General features: G+C 35.3%; 1 protein-coding gene and 1 non-coding gene across 9 annotated transcripts; both read right to left on the bottom strand.

Moving 5' to 3' along the window:
* Nucleotides 1–6,127: 6,127 nt before the first annotated feature.
* Nucleotides 6,128–11,535, bottom strand: LOC145018637 (uncharacterized protein At5g43822-like). Of its 8 annotated transcripts, none has more exons than XM_078976509.1 (9): nt 11,026–11,477; nt 10,797–10,922; nt 7,662–7,728; nt 7,402–7,564; nt 7,190–7,308; nt 6,936–7,115; nt 6,763–6,819; nt 6,458–6,522; nt 6,128–6,325 (listed from the first exon to the last, which is right to left on the bottom strand). In XM_078976509.1, the coding sequence occupies exons 4-9, from the start codon at nt 7,531–7,533 to the stop codon at nt 6,282–6,284; spliced, it is 597 nt and encodes a 198-aa protein (XP_078832635.1). In that variant the 5' UTR covers nt 7,534–7,564; nt 7,662–7,728; nt 10,797–10,922; nt 11,026–11,477; the 3' UTR covers nt 6,128–6,281. The 8 variants fall into 8 exon arrangements, with proteins under 8 accessions (XP_078832635.1, XP_078832636.1, XP_078832633.1 ...); XM_078976510.1 differs by having other exon boundaries at nt 10,797–10,875; XM_078976507.1 differs by lacking the exon at nt 7,662–7,728 and having other exon boundaries at nt 10,797–10,927; nt 11,026–11,476.
* A 4,791-nt stretch (nt 11,536–16,326) lies between these two features.
* Nucleotides 16,327–16,429, bottom strand: LOC145018979 (U6 spliceosomal RNA). The gene has a single exon (XR_013667301.1). It is a non-coding gene; the product is annotated as a U6 spliceosomal RNA (small nuclear RNA).
* Nucleotides 16,430–18,668: the final 2,239 nt, after the last annotated feature.

Here is an 18,668-nt window from a genome sequence, read left to right as displayed (position 1 = left end):
AGCTAGACTATCATGAATCCATAAGTAGATTGTATAAGTGTTAGACACAGCACAAGTTTGTTGCAATATTCATGAGTACTCCTGTAATATGATTTGAGTATTGGATTAAACCCACGCTCATCTCAATCACTTCATGAATTTTTATCACGAGTGATTGTGAGATGATAATATCTTATATTCTTGAAACCAAGACATGTGAGTTGTAGTTTACAAGTCGGTTTCACATTGACATATGTAAACGCACCAGTAACTTGGTGTTATAAAGCATATTGTTGTATATGATTTGATGAGTAAGTACAAGCAAGAATTTGATTCGAAGTTTATCCGTTTTTTTACCTAATGTGGATAAAAGCAATATATGTGGGGCCCTTAATGATTTAGTGATGATAACCCTAAGTGCTTGGCCAAGCCTAGACTGATTTGATTTGTTCAATTAGTCGGTCGTCATAAACCGGAAATTAGGAAACAACACATGAATAGAGAGAATGATTGTAATACATGTATCAGTTCATACGATATCTAAAATAGAGGAATATAATATCCCTTATCTAATGGACGCATCATTGACTAGGTCAGAGTTTGACAACAGATTTTGAGAGCTAAGATTGCTACTCGGGATTTTGGATTCATACTTGCAATAATAGTTATTAGGCTTATCCAATTGGGAGACTGTTGGATTAGGTGCCTAGCCTATAACTAAAATTGATATGCACTTCACTTGAGAATAGCATGGTCCATTTGGGTTGCCTTCATCGGAACAATCTGATAGGATGGAAATTTGAGAAAGAGGTTATTTATGATTTATTAATATACTACAAGTATAATATATTAATATGAAATCATATTATTTAATTAGTATTGATCAAGAATTAATTTGGAATTAATTTGGTGATCAAAAGAGACCAATTAAATTAACGGGGACTGATTATGTAAATCAATGATATATATATATATATATATATATATATATATATATATATATATATATATATATATATATATATACATATAGTTTGGGATATTGATCCATGTTGGGCTAAGTTTATGTAAGTATCCATGAAGAGTTAGCCCACATGAGATATGGATCATAACCTAAGTGTATGGATTAGGGTTTACCCATGACTCTTGGAATCCTATACTATATATGTATTTACCTAAGGCTAAAATCAACCCTAATGAATTCTAAGAGAACCCTAACCGATTTCAGATTGTCTAACATCTCTCTCAAAGTCCTCCTTTGTTCATGGTGTTTGTGAACCATTTTAGGCATCACACTTGAGGTGCTAAGCTCTTGAAAGGCCAAAACTACAAGCTACAATTAAGAGGTATGCTTCTAATTTGATTTTATGATTCATGTACCAAAATTGAATGCTAGTTGTACGCTTCTTGCTTTGGAATTTTATTGCATGTATAACTAGAAAAAAATTATATCCAAATCGATTAGGGTTGTATGTGCACCATAGGAGTTTTATAGTACACAAAACCAAACACCTTCCACACCTTACCTGTACCTTCCTCAAGGTTCTACCTGACACCTCTAATTCGCCCCAAATAATAATATGACCCACAGAATACAACATAGCTCAAATCCTATTCTAAGATTTCTCAATCCCCATCAAACCATAACTTAATTAACCACAACAGGCTGTCCTATGCATGCACGTTATACACAGATAGAATCACATGGATTGTCAAATAATATCCAACCCTAAAGGAACGTGTAAAAAATCTTCGTGATCAACTACGGCTTCTCTCTAAAGGAACCTCTATTGTCTCCGAATATGGACGGAAATTTAAGGTGATTTGTGATCAATTGGCAGCTATCGGCCAAGCTGTTACCGGATCCGATAAAAATCATTGGTTCCTTTGTGGTCTTGGCAGTGATTTTGAAGCTTTCTCCATTGGGATTAGGACCTCTCGTCTCTCTCCAAATTTTCACGACCTCCTTGCTCAAGCCAAAAGTCATGAGCTTTTCATGAAATCCCTCCACGCCAACTCCACACCTGCTGTCGCTTTCTCTGCTGAATCAGAGCCCATTGGGGCTGTTGCCGCTGCCTCTGCTGGTTGGGGTCGTGGTGGTGGCTCCGGTGGTCGTGGTGGTCCTCGCGATGGTCGTGGTCGTGGCTGGCGGTCACCCCACTGTCAACTATGCCGACAAAATGGTCATTTTGCTAATGCTTGTCCACAACTTCCGACCTTTGCCTCTCGGTCTGCCCCTAGTGAAGCTGATTTAGCAAAAGCTTTCCTTGCAAATTGTCATGTGACCCCATTCGGCCCGGATTGGTATGTTGATTCTGGTGCCTCAGACCACATGGTTTCTTCTTCGGGCTCGGTTGCTAAACCCGAACCTTTTGTTGGTGATGGCTCGGTTTACTTCGGTAATGGTAATACTCTTCCCATTGCTACTATTGGGACTCCCTCTCTTCCCAATGATATTCAGTTGTGGGATGTTTTGGTGGTTCCCCGTCTTACTAAAAATTTATTATCTATTAGCAAGTTAACATACGATAATAACGTGGATGTGATTTTCTACGAATCTTTGTTTTACATTCAGGATCGGGCAACGAAACAAATTTTGGCTCAAGGAACCTGTGATCGGGGGCTTTATGTTCTACCAAATAAGTCGGTGGCTTGTGCGTTTTATGCTAAGAAGCGACCCAAGGCATCTTTTGAATTATGGCACTCCCGTTTAGGGCATGTGTCTTTTGATGTTATTTCTATATTAAATAAACTTGGTCATGTGTTTGTTTCTTCTATTTTACCAAAACCAGTTACTTGTTCTCCTTGCCAACTTGCTAAGTCTCATCGATTTCCTTTTGACAATAATGACCAACGAGCCGCCCATGTTTTAGATTTGATCCATTGTGATCTTTGGGGTCCTTCCCTGATTGATTCAGTTGCTTCATACCGATATTATGTCACCTTTATGGACAATTTCTCTCGCTTTACATGGCTTTACCCGCTCAAGTCTAAATCAGATTTTTTTAGCATTTTCGAGTTATTAATCGCCTTCGTAGAGACTCAATTCTCTACCAAAATTAAAAATTTTCAAAGTGATGAGGGTACAGAATTTCTAAATAACAAATTAAAGGCGTTATTGCATAAACATGGTATATTTCACCGCATCTCATGCCCATATACCCCCAACAAAATGGGCGGGTTGAACGCAAACATCGTCACATTGTGGAGATGGGACTCGCCATGATGTTTCATGCTCACATTCTGGTTTCTTATTGGGCTCATGCTTTTAGCTCCACCGTGCATGTTATTAATTGTCTCCCCACAAAGGTGTTGTCCATGAAATCTCCATTTGAGGTCTTGTTCGGACGGGTTCCATCTTATGAGAATTTTCGCATTTTTGGGTGTCGCGTGTATCCGTATCTGCGTGACTATGCGGATCATAAACTTTCTCTGCGGAGCATCCCTTTTGTTTTTGTGGGGTATCACGCTCAATATAAAGGCTACTTGTGTCTCGATCCGGTTTCAACACGGGTTTTTGTTACCCGCCATGCCCGGTTTGATGAAGAGTGCTTCCCGTTTCGTGCCACCAACACAAATGCTCCTATTGGGTCTTTACCCTTACATACATTCCTTGGTGATCAGCTCCCCACCGATCCCGTCCCCGATGATGCAGCCTCGGCTTCTCCATGTGCTCCATCAGGACCCGCCACCCCTGCTCCTTGCACTGTGTGTACGGAGCCCGATTCTCTAGCTCCCTCAGTTGCATCTCCTGCATATGAGTCCCCTTCTTGTGCTTCCCCGGGTCCCGAACTCGAGTAACCTTTCGGGTCTAACTCCGAACCAACCATTGATTCTGCTACTGAAACCGTCTCCGAGTCTGGCTCGTTGTCTGGTTCCGGGCCTACTTCACCTTCGGTCCCTCGTCCTCCCTCGCCTTCTCACTCGATGACCACGCGTGCCAAAGCCGGGATTCTTAAGCTACGCTACCGTACTGATTTGGCACATTTAACCTCTCATGGTTTGTTTTCGCAGGTTTTTTTTGCTGACGTTCCCTCGTCTCATACCACTGCATTGCGTGATCCTAAATGGTGTGACGCAATGTGTTCCGAGATGGCGACTCTTCATCATAATCAGACATGGACTCTTGTTCCACGGCCTCCCTAGACTAATATTGTGGGTTGCAGGTGATTGTTTCGCACTAAATATTGGGCTGATGGGACTGTAGAGCATCACAAGGCTCATATCGTCGCTCAAGGGTCCAGTCAAGTGTCGGGACTTGATTATTCTCACACCTTTAGTCCCGTTGTCAAGGCCGCTACCGTTCGTATTGTTCTCACTCTTGCGACTATTAACGGATGGAATTTGCGTCAACTTGATGTCAATAATGCTTTTTTGCACGGCCATATGGGTGACACTATCTTTATGAACCTCCAGGCTTTGCGGATGCTCGTCATCCTGATTATGTTTGCAAGCTCAATAAAGCTATCTATGGTCTTAAGCAGGCTCCGCGTGCGTGGTTTCATCGCCTCAGCTCGTTTTTAGTGCAACATGGTTTTTCCTGCAGTCGTGTGGATCCCTCTCTTTTTGTGTTTCATCGGGACTCGTGTATCATGTATCTGTTAGTGTATGTTGATGATTTGATTGTTACTGGCTCGGATGATGTTGTTGTGTCATCTTTCATATCTCGACTACACGCCGAGTTTCGCATTAAGGATCTTGGGCGTTTGAACTATTTTCTTGGGCTTGAGGCCACTCATCATCCCACAGGCTTGTTTCTCAGCCAAGCTAAGTATGCTCACGACATCGTCACACGCACCGGTCTTCTCAATGCCAAGCCTATGCCTACTCCTCTTGCTACCAACGCCTCCCTTGTTAGTGGTGGCCCTTTTTATGAGGATCCGACTCATTATCGGTCCTTGGTTGGTGCTCTTCAGTATTTGACGATTACGAGACCCGATATTTCTTATGCTGTTAATCAAGTTAGCCAATTTCTTGCCGCCCCAACGATTGCTCATTTTCAAGCTGTTAAACGACTGATTCGCTATGTCAAGGGAACCCTCTCGTTTGGTCTCACTTTCTCACAGCCTCCGACTATTAAGCTTGTTGGCTACTCTGATGCCGACTGGGCTCGTTGCCTTGAGAATCGCCGCTCCACCTATGGATACTCGATATTCCTGGGGGGTAATCTTGTGTCCTGGAGTGCGAAGAAGTAGCCTACTATCTCTCGCTCCAGCTGTGAATCTGAATATCGAGCCATGGCTAATACGGCTGCTGAGATCATCTGGATCACTCATCTGTTGTAGGAGCTGCATGCCTTACCCACCGATCGCCCCACGCTTCTCTATGACAATCAAAGTGCGTTATTTCTTACCCAGAATCCAGTGGCTCATAAGCGTGCTAAGCATATTGATCTTGACTATCATTTTGTTCGTGAGCTCGTCGCTTCAGGAAAATTGGTCACTATGTTTGTTCCTACCAAGCTTCAAGTTGCTCATATCTTCACTAAGAGTCTACCCCGACCACAGTTTGAGCAGTTCCGTCGCATGCTTCGTCTTGGTCCACCTCCTCTCGCTTGAGGGGGGATATTAGACTAGTTTTATATCTGTATAGAGCTTTTCTTTATTGTTGTATACTTGAGGGACTTATATGTATCTTTAGTTATTATATATACATGATAACTCTCATGCCTCTTGGTGTAGAAACCCATTATTTCAAATAGTTCAAGACCTTTTCGTAAACGCGGGCAAAATAATAGGACTAAAATGGAGATTTCCTAATTTTGTTTTAGTTTAATCATTTCATTAAGTTTTACTCTACTGAATTCTTTAACATTTACTAAAGATCATCTTACATTTGGGGAAAATATTTAGATTATATTCACATGGTTTTGACAAAGAGACAACAAGAGCCGATGGTAGTCAACCGATCATTCCATGTTGCCGATGAAACTATAATGAATTTGTTGATATTGGAGTTTGATATTTTCTTAAAAAGTATATGTTCAATAATAATATAAGTTCTTTTTAAACAAAATATGAATATTAATTATTTGAATATTCAAGTAATTGTAAGCTTAAAACTAAGATTAAATAAAATATAAACATATGTAGATGACTCACTTGCGCCTTGTGGATGTAATATCAACATTTTTGTCAAAATCAATCGATCGTTGAAAGTTATAAAATTTATTTGTGTAGAATTGTTCAGTAAAAATAGTTGTAAATTTTTTATAAACCCTAACATTTTAACTAAAATAAAACAAAGAAGATTTGATGTCCTATACGGCTACACCTAAACCCTTAATTTCACATTCTCCCACATCAACAAATTTCTTCAGCAAATACGACGTCATATATGGATTGCACTGCACAAAAACACCAATCAAACTAAATACCAACTTCACAAAAATTGATAAACATGCACTTCAAAAACAAAAGATAAAAGAGTAAAATAACAAACAATCATTCTTTCAAAATTCAAAAACTTTATTTTTTACCTTCTTCTTTCGGGATATTCGGTTGATCTACCAAAAGTCGCTCGAGACTTTGTAAATCACCAACACTACAATGAACATTAAAAAAAATTATAAATATTAAATTTTCTTCAAGTACTACAAATAATTTTTTCATAACATAATGGTCTTGTACTGCATCTGGCATACATTGAACTAAAAATATGACATATGTCAATGGTAGTGTGGGAGAATCGTTTTTATTCTGTCCCATCCAAAAAGGTGGGATAGGGACCTTTTGTGCAAAAGACATAAATGCCCTTGTCCAGTTTTACGTAACAAAAGCATACCTTGGTTTCAAGGCAAGGCTAGCAAGCGCTGATGTCACGGATGATTTAAGCACATACCTACACCATTTGAATCAAAAAACTACCTCTTTATATTATTTCCAATTATAAAGTAATATGGTAGGCTTAAAAATACTATTTGATAATATTAAATTTATTTATGTATAGATTCATACTCTGATTGATACATCTCATGTAGAATCCGAAGCCCTTCTAAGCAATCTGCAATACTTGGTTTTACACCAATTCTTTGATGTAATTGTTTCATTGAAAGCTGAACAGAACCACCTTTCACTTGCTGTTTAGCATCACGAACAGTTTTTGCAAGAGACATAACAACACCATTTAATTCCACCCTGAAAACATCAAGATATCAAAATTATTAAGCTAAATATAAATTAACTAGGATTATGGATTATTATAGACTTACAGAGTTTTAGTCATTGAAAGCAAGATCTTCTGAAGGGATTCCATCTGCTTTGTGAAGATGGTATTTTTAATGTTATCAAGGTTTTTTAGGGAACCATAGTTTTTGGGATTTTCGAGCAACTGATAAGAGGGTAAAAAAGGGAATAAAATCGATAAGAATTAATCAAGAGATTGAATCTATGTATGAATATATGTATGTGAAATGTGAAGGACCTGTAACCTTCCAATGATGGAAGAAGCATTTCTGAACTGTGACACTAATCGAGCATGGAGGTCGTCCCATTTATCCATGTCATCTTTCACCCTCTTAAATTTCTGCTGAAACTTTTTCACTGTTGCCTCCATTGTTAACCAAATCTAAAACACAAATTCTTGCCTATATTCCAGAAAGATACACACGATTAGTGTCTGTTGATACTCATGTTAAAAGTTTACCTATTTATTTTGGGTTTACAGTTTAATGTGTTGTTAACCTCAAAATTTTGGTAAACATGTCATAATCTAAACCCCAAGTATCTTCATGATAACCGGTATGAACATCTGGAAGAATGAGGGGTTCATAGCTCTGTCAGGCATATACACAAACACATGGTGTGGTGTCCACTAGGATTATTAAGAATGAAAGTTAAAGCCTTATGAACACAAAGCACACCAATTTGGAGCATCAAAACCCAAAAAGAACATATTCGTCATAAATCAGTATAGTCAGTAGCAATTAAATTGAATAAAAACATGCCCAGATTAAGCAATTAAACCAATGATCGAAATTCGAACAGTGTGCCTGTGTAGGCATATAAAGAACACGAAAATTGGGATATGATGCATGTATGGGATCAAGAACTGAGACATCATGCCTCAATCAGAAGTGTTCATATTAAAAGCCAAACTTAGAAATTATACCATTTTTTTTAACAGTACAACCACTTACCTAAATGTTGTAGCAGTCGCAGGTTAGGGCTCTGTCGAAGGGAAATGCTCTTTAGAAGGGTCAAAATGGCGTATTAGAAATTTAGAATGTTGTATCATGGCAGGAATCAATCGAGGAGACAATGTATCTGGGTTTTGGGGTTAAAACTTAAAAGGGAAAACGATTATATATATATATATATATATATATATATATATATATATATATATATATATATATATATATATATATATATAATTTTGACCTAACCACTTTTTCTTCCAAAGCAAAGAAAACGACCAAGTCCGCGAAAAAAGACCGCTCCTCGTAAAAAAAAAAAAAAAAATTCTTTTTGGATGACAAAATTCAATAGAAAGGCATAAGCATAGACCATGAAGTTATTTATTTCCTTTAAAGATTCATGACAGACTATATGTACCCTCTATGCGAGAGGGCCAAAGCCAGCAATTTTTTTTAGGTGTTTGTAAGTAAAATTATCAAACATCCGCAAGTAGAAGTGCTGGGGTATCATCTAAGTTTTCTCCATTATGCAAAAATTCTAACATGGAATCAAAACATCTATTTCTAACACGAAAAATATTTGGAATCAAATTCAACAGTGATGTAACTCTGCTGTTACGGGGTGTATATCGATTAAGGCTATATTTCAAATCAATCACTAATCACTAAGTGGTAAATCAGTGAGTTAGCATGGTATAAAGTTCTCCCAATGCTGCAATATTAGGTGCCGATGGTTTTGGGTGAATTATTAAGGCTACTAATCTACTATGTTTTTTTATAAAAAGGAAATAGATGGAAAAGTATGTTGCTATAGCCTATATCAGCCAAAAAAATTCTAATTTGATGATTTAGTTCATAATGTTGCTAAATTACGCTTTCTAGTTTTAATTGCCACCTCCCCGCCGGTTGTACTTTTTTTTTCAAATAAAATCTCAAAAGTTCCAAAAAAAAGTTGTATTTGGCATATATAATGTTTACTAGATGTACTTAAACAAAGAGGGAGAAAGATAGATCATACCATCAAATTACGTAGGTAGTTACTCTACACCTAACAACCACAAAAAGGTAAAACCTCTTACAAGTTTATATATATATACTAGAAAGTTTGAGGCTCGTGCTAAGCACGACCCATGTGTAGTGTTTAGAGTATCGTTGAAAAACCATTAGACTACACCAACAAGCCGTACTAAAAAACATAGATTAGATAAAAATCGGAAATTAATATATCGGAATATACATGATCAAATTTTTGACATTTAGTATTATCAACTCTAAAAAGCGATCATTAGTTTTGGTTTATTGAAATTAGAAATGTAAACTATCATCAGTTTTAATGAAATGGTTATTATATAAGAGATGCATGGGAGTGGGGAAGGAGAGACAAAGTGAACAGCTGCACTGAACTCAATATTTTTGGGGCTAATTATATATATATATATATATATATATATATATATATATATATATATATATATATATATATATATATATATATATATATTAAAATGTAATAACATGTCATTTTTGGAGTTAATTACATAAACATAACATCATGCGGAATTGATCAATATAATATCAAATATAATAATAGTTTAGAATTGTTATTCAAATTTGATAGTTGTGAATTTGTATTTCATTTTTTTGTTGGTCTTGATGTGCGGACTATCGACTGTCAGTTTTGCTTTCCCAAACCCCAAACATTTAGATTTTCTTTAAGTTAATCTTTTCAGTTGGTTTATTCTGGTTCTACTATTTTCCTTTCGATTTAGTAACTTTTTGTCAACATCTCTTAATCTTATTCCTCCACTCTTCCTAAGATTTCACAAGAACAAATCATTAATAATCCACATCAAATCACAAAATAATTGAAGTTGTTCAAAACTATGTTACGTGATCTTGAAATTAGAACCACCACCCCTTGAAATATTTTATCGTTCTAAAAATAGAAAACAAAAAACAACAATTAAACTGAAACCTATACACACGCAGAAAAAAAAAACTTGAAACCATATTCATATTGGTTTTAAATTGGAAGCCTGGAAACAGACATAATGTCAAAAACTAAAATAAACATAAAATATATGAAATTTAGCCATAAATCCAGAAACTAAGAGTGACATTGAAGTCAAATAATCTTTTCAAAATCCGAAAACCAGAGAAAGAATTATAGACCGGATTAAAGCAAAAACAAAGAATAAACAGAAAAAACCAAAGCCAATCGATTAATCTTCAAAACCAAGAAAGAACTTTTGGCTACAATCTGAAACATAATTCCACAATCGATTAATCTTCAAAACCAAGAATAAAGAAAGATTTGGACCATATGAGCACATTAAAAGAGAAAAACAGAATGAAGTCACGAACATTCATCAGGAAGCATATCATAAGATATAACATTTGAATTAAATCCGAAACCTAACTCCCAAATTGATTGATCCTCAAACCCCATTAACATTGAGAATAAATACACAGTGAAAATACAACGAAATAGTTAGAAACATACATGATAAGCTAGAGAACGATGGAGATGATGTTGATTGTGCGTATAGAAGAATGAGAGGTATATTTTGGGCATAAAGTTGTTTAAAAAAAGACGGAAGGGTAAAGAAATCCATCGATTAGATTAATTCTAACAACTAATTGAACTTAAAAGCAAATTAGGGTTCCTGTGATAATATACCTGTAGAAGAAGAAAGAAAAGTCAGCCGTTCTTATTTGATTCCGATTTCCAGATATTTGAGGAAACGTCTTCCACGTCACTGAAAAGATGCAGAATTGAACGTATGTCGAATTGCAAAAGGAAGACCTAATCTGAAAATCGATTAAATTTCTCGAAGTAGGGAAACATTTGCAGTTTTTGTTGAACATCGGAAGCAAGTATAGCAAAATTTGAATCGAAAATTACATACCTGCAAAACCAGGGCGCCTCCCAGCAGGTGTGTGTATCCAATTTATGGGTGTCCTTATTGAAACGTTGAGTGAAGTGGGCGTATTTGGAAACGTATAAATATTGTAGAAGAGAAAATGGTTTATATACAAGATGAGGCGTTGAAGGAGAAACGACAATAATGGGATTGGATCGACGTAATGGTAAGTTGCGTCGTTTGTGGGGTTAGAATAGCTCGATTTGGTTTCAGACGGTCTGACATGCAAACCGTCGGAGAGTACATGGACAATCACCCGTGTTTGCTGAAAATCACCGATTACATGAAAATCACCCATGTTTACTGAGGAAAACGTTTCGAAGCAACATCTCCCAACATGTGTGACTATCCAAAAGGAAAAGAAAATTAGAAATTACATGAAGCTGACACATGACTATTTTGAAACGACTTTGATGTTCATGGTGTCGTTTTACATGAAGCGTACAAACGTTATTTTGAATCTGACTTTAATACTCATGGTGTGGTTTAGGAGGTAGATTACGTGGCGAAAAAGAGAACCTGTAAATTTGATTTTAGCGGCTGTAGAAAAATTGGGCTTTTATATATAGGAATGATATATATATATATATATATATATATATATATATATATATATATATATATATATATATATATATATATATATATATATATATATATATATATATATATATATATATATATATATATAGGTTTAGGTTCTATGGAAAACAAAAAACCCTAAAAATCATAAAAATGCATAAAAAAATACTTAGAGATCACAAGATTTTTTTTATAAAAAATCGCAGCTTTTAATAAAAATTCGCTGAAAAAAAATATATATTTTTTTTTATAAAAAAAGTTTTTTTTTTCAAATTTTTTTTCAACGATTTTCTTTAAAAAGCTGCGATTTTTTCTTAAAAAATGTCAAAAAAAAAGTTTTGTGATCTCTAGGTATTTTTTTATGTATTTTTATGATTTTTAGTGTTTTTTTGTTTTCCAAATAACCTTTCCCTATATATATATATATATATATATATATATATATATATATATATATATATATATATATATATATATATATATATATATATATATATATATCAAACCTAAAACAAAGGGGACTGGGGATGCTTCTACAAGTTTGGAACGTTAATTCGGCATTGAATTGCTCGGTTCGGCGAGCATTACTCTATCGCTGGAATGATCGATGAAGAAACAAAAGCAAAATTCAAACATTCTGAATCTACCTTCTGATTTGGCGTCGTTGTTTTTCTTCTCTTAGACCTTCCGATATACCGGCGACGAGCCGGTTCGCGGTCTACGTGGTCATGATAGTGGTCCGTCCACACCACCCCAGGTTCTCGTGGTTAGTCGTGTTCATTGTGCCTCATGCTCGGGAGGACGATGAGAACGGAGAATGGGAGAAGAGGAAAAGAATCGTTGAACGGCTACATTTTTTAAACATTTTTTAAAAAAAAATCTAACTTCTACTTTCATCTATAAATACCACATTTTTACACCATTCTTTTCTTTCTCTATACACAATACACACACAACAATTTCATATCAATCAAAAATTGATCCCAACCAAAACACCCCCCCCCCCCCTCTCCCCCCAAAATTTAGAAATCACAAACCCGATAACATTTTTGCGTTAGATACAACCCCTCGCCAATTTCCGACCATGGAATCACCTAAAGGTGGCTTTGCCAATTTGCCCCAAACCGGTTCCCTTATCCAACAAACAACACTTTTTCAACAACAATATCAAGCTTTTCCGGCCTTCCAACATCAACAACTTCAACAATACCAAGCTTTCCAACAATTCCAACAACTCCAACAACAACAATTCCAACCACAACCATCACAACCCCCTCATTCGCCAGATTTTGTTTCGGAAACTCAACCTTCACCACCACCTCAACCTAAAAAGAAAAAAAAAATTAAAAAACGGTTCGACCCAACACTACCCAAGAAAATGTCCCATGGACAAAAGACGAAGAATAAAAGCTAGTCGGGGAATAGATTTCGGCTTCTCAAGACCCGATCGAAGGCGATAGTCAAATATTCTGTTGTTTTTGGGAGAAAGTATGCACGGTGTTTTATGAACAAAACATTTGTGGAGCTGGGAGATATAACATTAGAATGCATGACCCGTTGGACTATGTTGAGGAGCTCTACCGCCTTTGGCGCAAGAAATCCAAAAGTATCAAATGCAAAAGGTATAAACATATGTTGATTTTCTATACATGCATTCTCGCGCTTTTGCCACTTTGCACACAGCGGCTTTCAAAGCGGTATGTCAGGCTATGAAACCCCTGCTCCTCATACCGACGAGAGGAGAGGCCCCAGTAAGATCCACACAAGCGTGCTTCCCTCCTATCTATCCAAAGAACAAAAATGTCAGTTGGCCTGAGTGTGGATCTTCCATTCTGCGGGTCTGTCAAAAAGTTCACTGGTGCTTCTTTCTTTACAGAAATACCAGCACGCCGACAAACATCAAAGAGGACATCCCTAACGACATCATGTCAGTACTTCAAACCAGAGATTTCTCTACAACGAACCGCATGTTCCCCAAAAGTGTCCAAGCATGCCTTGCGACAAACTAGACATATCTCGTCAATTGGGAATAGAGAAATCATTAGGCGGTAACGAAGGATAGTTCGGTACTCCACAGGAGACATATGCTGGCCGAGGCCGTCAATAGGGATAGTTAGCAAAAAATCTTGAGCATGAGGTGCTCGAAGACAATCAAAAACTACTTTTTATCTAACAGTCATGTCGAAGTTGACTTCCATATCTTTAACGATTTTGCTAAAAATGACACACGCCAATGCTTTCTGGGTTTTTTTGGGGGGTGTCCTTATTAGTGAAACCGCTACAGTCGAATCCTAGAATAGTATTGCGAAAACGAGTCAAAGCACATAGGTAATCAGAGTCCATACCACATATGTCACTGTCACGTTATAGTTTTCCTGTATTTTTGTGTGCTTCCTCCATACATAATTGTTTGGTTCGAAATATTATATAAAAAGTTACAATCTAAACACGTTTTTGTTGGATTAGTGTCCAAGTCCATAACTATTTTGGTATGTACTTGACCCGATTATGAGCATGGTTCTTTTGGGTTGCCTTCACCCAAAGTAACTTGATAGGATGATTTGTGGAGAAGAGATTAATTATGATTTATTAATATATTATATGAATAATATAAAAAGAGAAAAAATATTGTTTAATTAATATTAGTCAAGAATTAATAAGAATTAATTTTGTGGCTAAAAGACATTAATTAAATAAAGGGGGCTAGAACTGTCAATTGTGTGATAATTGGATATTGGGCTAATGGACTCCATAGAGGTTGGAGTGGATGAAATCTATGAGGAAACCCATGAGAATTCGTCCAAGGCCTCTAAGGAGGGAGTCCATGGGCTGCTTAGGGCCTAAGCAGCCAGATTTGGGTTTCCTAGTTCAAAACCCTAATAGCCTCACTATATAAAGACCCCTAGGGCACCCAAAAACACGGCTAAGCATTCCTTGGAGTTTCTTGGACGTTTTTGGTGCCTCTTTCTCCTCTCCTAAGTCATCTTCTTGCTCTTGGTGTTTGTGAGCTATTAGAGGTGTGATACTTGTGACACTAAGCTTTCAGAAGCCAATTACAAGAAGGAATAGATTGTTATTGCTACATAACAATCAAAGGTAAGAACTAAACCCTATATTATGATAATATTGATTATTATATGCTAGATCTAGGGTTTATGGCTTTGGATGATTATTGCATGTTCATTAGATAAACTAGATCCAAAGCTTTAGGGGTTGCATGTACTCCATAGGAATGATGTAGTGCTCATAACCCATCAGTTTGAAGGTTTAAACTATATTGATAAAATTTCTACTAAGAAATCTTATCCTTTTTGCGTCATGTGTTTCAACATACGGGATTTTCGCAGTATCGCACAGAGGGTCCAAACCCTAGTTGTTATTATTTTCTTAGTTTTTTATAGTTTTTTTTAACACAAATTTTTAAACTTGGGTTTTGATTTTTTGAACTTTTTTCATATAATTTTATACAGTTTTCATACAACTGTTTTTAGACAAAGTATTTATAAATGTTTTAAACTTTTTTTTTACAACTTTTTAATATACTTCTTTCTTACATTTTTCATACAACTTTTTTATTACTTTCATACAATCCTTTCTAAACTCGTTTTATAAAATTTTTAAAATGGTTCATAGATTTTTTTTATAACTTTTTACATGTTTTTTAGAATGGAAAACACACAAATTTTTATATTTTTTATAACATTTAAAAATACTTTCATTAAAGTAAGATGTAAACATGTAAAATAAGTTTAAAACATTATACTAACAAAATTGTACATCTTTTATAAACTTTTAGTTAAAACGTATGGGACTTAGGAGGGTAATAAGGTTTCCAGCTTATCCGTATTAGGTTACTAAGGTTTTTTTGTGAGTATTAGACCAATATGGTTGTTATTATTATTTAGAAATAGTCCTTTTACCGGTTTTAACGGGTAAAAAGGACTATTTCTGAACGGTAATAACAACCATATTGGTCAAATAAGCACACAAAAAAACATTAGTGGCCTAATACGGACAAACTGAAAACCTTATTACCCTCCTAAGTCATTAACCATAATTATTTAGAAAACATGCTTACTAATCAATGTGACTGGAAATAGTTGCTTCCATTTAAACTTATCTCACAACCCTTCCAGAAACTTATATATTGATGATCTTCATTACATAAATATGCAACATTTTATCAATAACTTCTTTTTTGTCATTTAAATGTTTACACGAACACATCCGTATGTACAAAAGCAAAATCTCACTTTGATACCTCCCATCAATGTCTACATTTGATAACGAATGGAAATGTAAAACCAATAGGGACTTGTAGATGATGTCTATTATCAATTATTTTATAAAAAGCAAAACCACAACATGAACTAGGAAACTGAAGTTGCAAAATGAATAAAAAAATCAGCACATAAACAAATACATACATACTATATACAACACATAAACGGAAGTTTATAAAGCATGAAACTTAATGACAGGAAAAGTAAAAAACTTAAAGGAGACTTTATAGAAAGAAAGATCACCCTTACTTGCCACAAATGGTTAAAGACATCAACAAGAAGATCAACCTGACCATAGAATCCACATGTTGTTTGATCATGACTTCAGTAGATGAACTACTGAAACGTAAGAATTGCAATTGAACTCTATTAGCATTTGAAAAGGGAATTAGGGTTCCAAAGAAGATGACGAAGGGTTAAAAAAAATTTGGACCATTTCTCGATTTGTGTGTATCATCCTTGCGCACGGGCCATGCTAATCTTCTCTGTATCGTTCCAATTTTATCGGACGTCCCCAAAGGGACGACTATAGATGAAGAGCTTCTCCATATAAAGGAGTAGCAGGTTATATGGGACGACGCGAGTTCTAAACGAAGTAGTTTACTGTTGATGGTCATATATTCTCAATGTCTTTAAAATTAGGGTTATCGACTTAGGAGGGTAATAAGGTTTCCAGTTTGTCCGTATTAGGTCACTAAGGTTTTTTTTGTGCGTATTAGACCAATATGGTTGTTATTACCGTTTACAAATAGTCCTTTTTACCCGTTAAAACCGGTAAAATGACTATTTCTAAACGGTAATAACAACCATATTTGTCTAATACGCACAAAAAAAACCTTAGTGACCTAATACAGACAAATTGAAAACCTAATTACCCTCCTAAGTCATTATCCCTAAAACATATAAAAAAGTTGTATTTCTTTGAAAATTTCAAAATAGATTTGTTTAAAAGCAATGGTGTTAAAAACATTATAGAAAAATAAATATATAATTAAACTAAAAAAATGGCTTTACAAATGTTGTGAAAAAAATTTAGGAAAAAAATTTAGATTTTTCTTTATGAATTTAAATTTAGGAAAAAAAATACAAAATTGAAAAGAATATATCTTATTCAATGCGAGATAATAGATAAATATAGGGTAAATGGCACAAAAAACACTCTTTTACAAAGAAATTCGATTTTGATACCGTGTTATTTTTTGTGTCAATTTTGACATTGTGTTTTTCAATTTGTTACAATTCTGACCACTTGACCGGTTAACCAGGTTATATGCTGACGTGGCATTATTACGTGTCAGTTTTAATGACGTGGCATGCTGACATTATATGCTAACGTATCAAAATTGAATTTTTTTTCTCACAAAAAACACTAAGTTTTCATTTTTTTTTTTCGATTTTGACACTAAGTTTAATTTTTTCTTTCAACTTTGACATTATGTTTTTTTGTTCCAAATCGAACATCATTTTTTTTAATTTTGTTCAATGTTGATAATTTTCTATTTGAAACCGTATAAATATTTTTTTAATATATTTAAACCGTATAAATATGTTTTTTTTTTTTCATTTAAAAACCATAGTTTTGTATAAATACATTTTTTTACACTCAAACCATATCTTTATATTATATAAAAATTGTATTTTATATTAAATATGCAACCTTAAAATGTATTTGGAGGTTTGGAAGCATGTAGTCGATCAAAACTCAGATATCAAGTTTGCAACCCATCAAATTTTTACATCTTATTAGAAGCTTATGGTTAGTTTGATTCTCATGATATAACTAATGCTTTGAATGTAAGAAAAAAAACACATTGTATTTAAATAAAAATGTGGTTTTTAAACGAAAAAAATATGTTTATACGGTTTAAAATGTAATAAAAAATATATTTATACGGTTTCAAATGGAAAATAGACAAAATTGAACAAAATTTGATAAATGATGTTCGATTGGAACAAAAAAAACATAGTGTCAAAAATTAAAATAAAAAATTAAACTTAGTGTCAAAATCGAAAAAAGTGAAAACTTAGTGTTTTTTATGGAAAAAAAATCAATTTTGACACGTCAGCATATAATGTCAGTAGGCATCCTTCAGAAGGAGGCTATATCAAGTAACACCAACATCAAGCAATGCCTCCGTAAGGTTGCAGATGGTCATTTTACCGCAGCAGTGAAAGTGTTATGCTCATCGGGTGTTGCACCATATAATGGTGATACTATTAAAGCTTTGGAAGACAAACACCCTTTCAGACCACCCCCATCCATGCCGTGTCCTATAATTTCTGAACCTCCCCTTGTAGCCGACTTTGATTGTGTATTTAGTTGCATCAAATCCTTCCCTAAAGGAACTTCTTGCGGGAGAGATGGCTTGAGGGCTCAACACTTACTAGACGTCCTTTGTGGAGAAGGGTCTGCTATTTCCACAGATCTCATACATGTTATCACTTCAGTTGTTAATTTATGGTTAGAGGGAAGATGTCCAACCATTTTGGCAGAGTTTGTTGCATCCGCTCCTCTCACGCCTCTACTTAAACCTGACAACGGAATTCGTCCGATTGTAGTAGGCACTATATGGAGACGTCTGGTTTCCAAGGTTGCCATGAAAGGTGTGGGTAAAGAAATGGCCAAGTACCTTAATGATTTTCAGTTTGGGGTTGGTGTATCTGGCGGTGCTGAGGCTGTGTTACACAGTGCCAATAGGGTGTTGAGTGAACACCATGCTGATGGGTCTCTTGTAATGATGACTGTGGATTTTTCGAATGCCT

This window comes from Lactuca saligna, chromosome 9 (assembly GCF_052625555.1).
Source record: "Lactuca saligna cultivar CGN05327 chromosome 9, ASM5262555v1, whole genome shotgun sequence".
In the NCBI taxonomy this organism is placed as follows: Eukaryota; Viridiplantae; Streptophyta; class Magnoliopsida; order Asterales; family Asteraceae; genus Lactuca; species Lactuca saligna.
This window is presented reverse-complemented; position numbering and strand designations above follow the sequence as displayed.

Bases quoted from the DNA above. Each gene is read 5' to 3' on its own strand.
- LOC145018637 (XM_078976509.1), bottom strand. From the start codon at position 7,533: ATGGAGGCAACAGTGAAAAAGTTTCAGCAGAAATTTAAGAGGGTGAAA. The intron at 7,116-7,189 runs GTAAGTCTATAA...TGATGTTTTCAG, and splicing joins CTTTCAATGACTAAAACTCT to GGTGGAATTAAATGGTGTTG. The intron at 6,523-6,762 runs GTATGCTTTTGT...TGTTCATTGTAG, and splicing joins AGCCTTGCCTTGAAACCAAG to TGTTGGTGATTTACAAAGTC.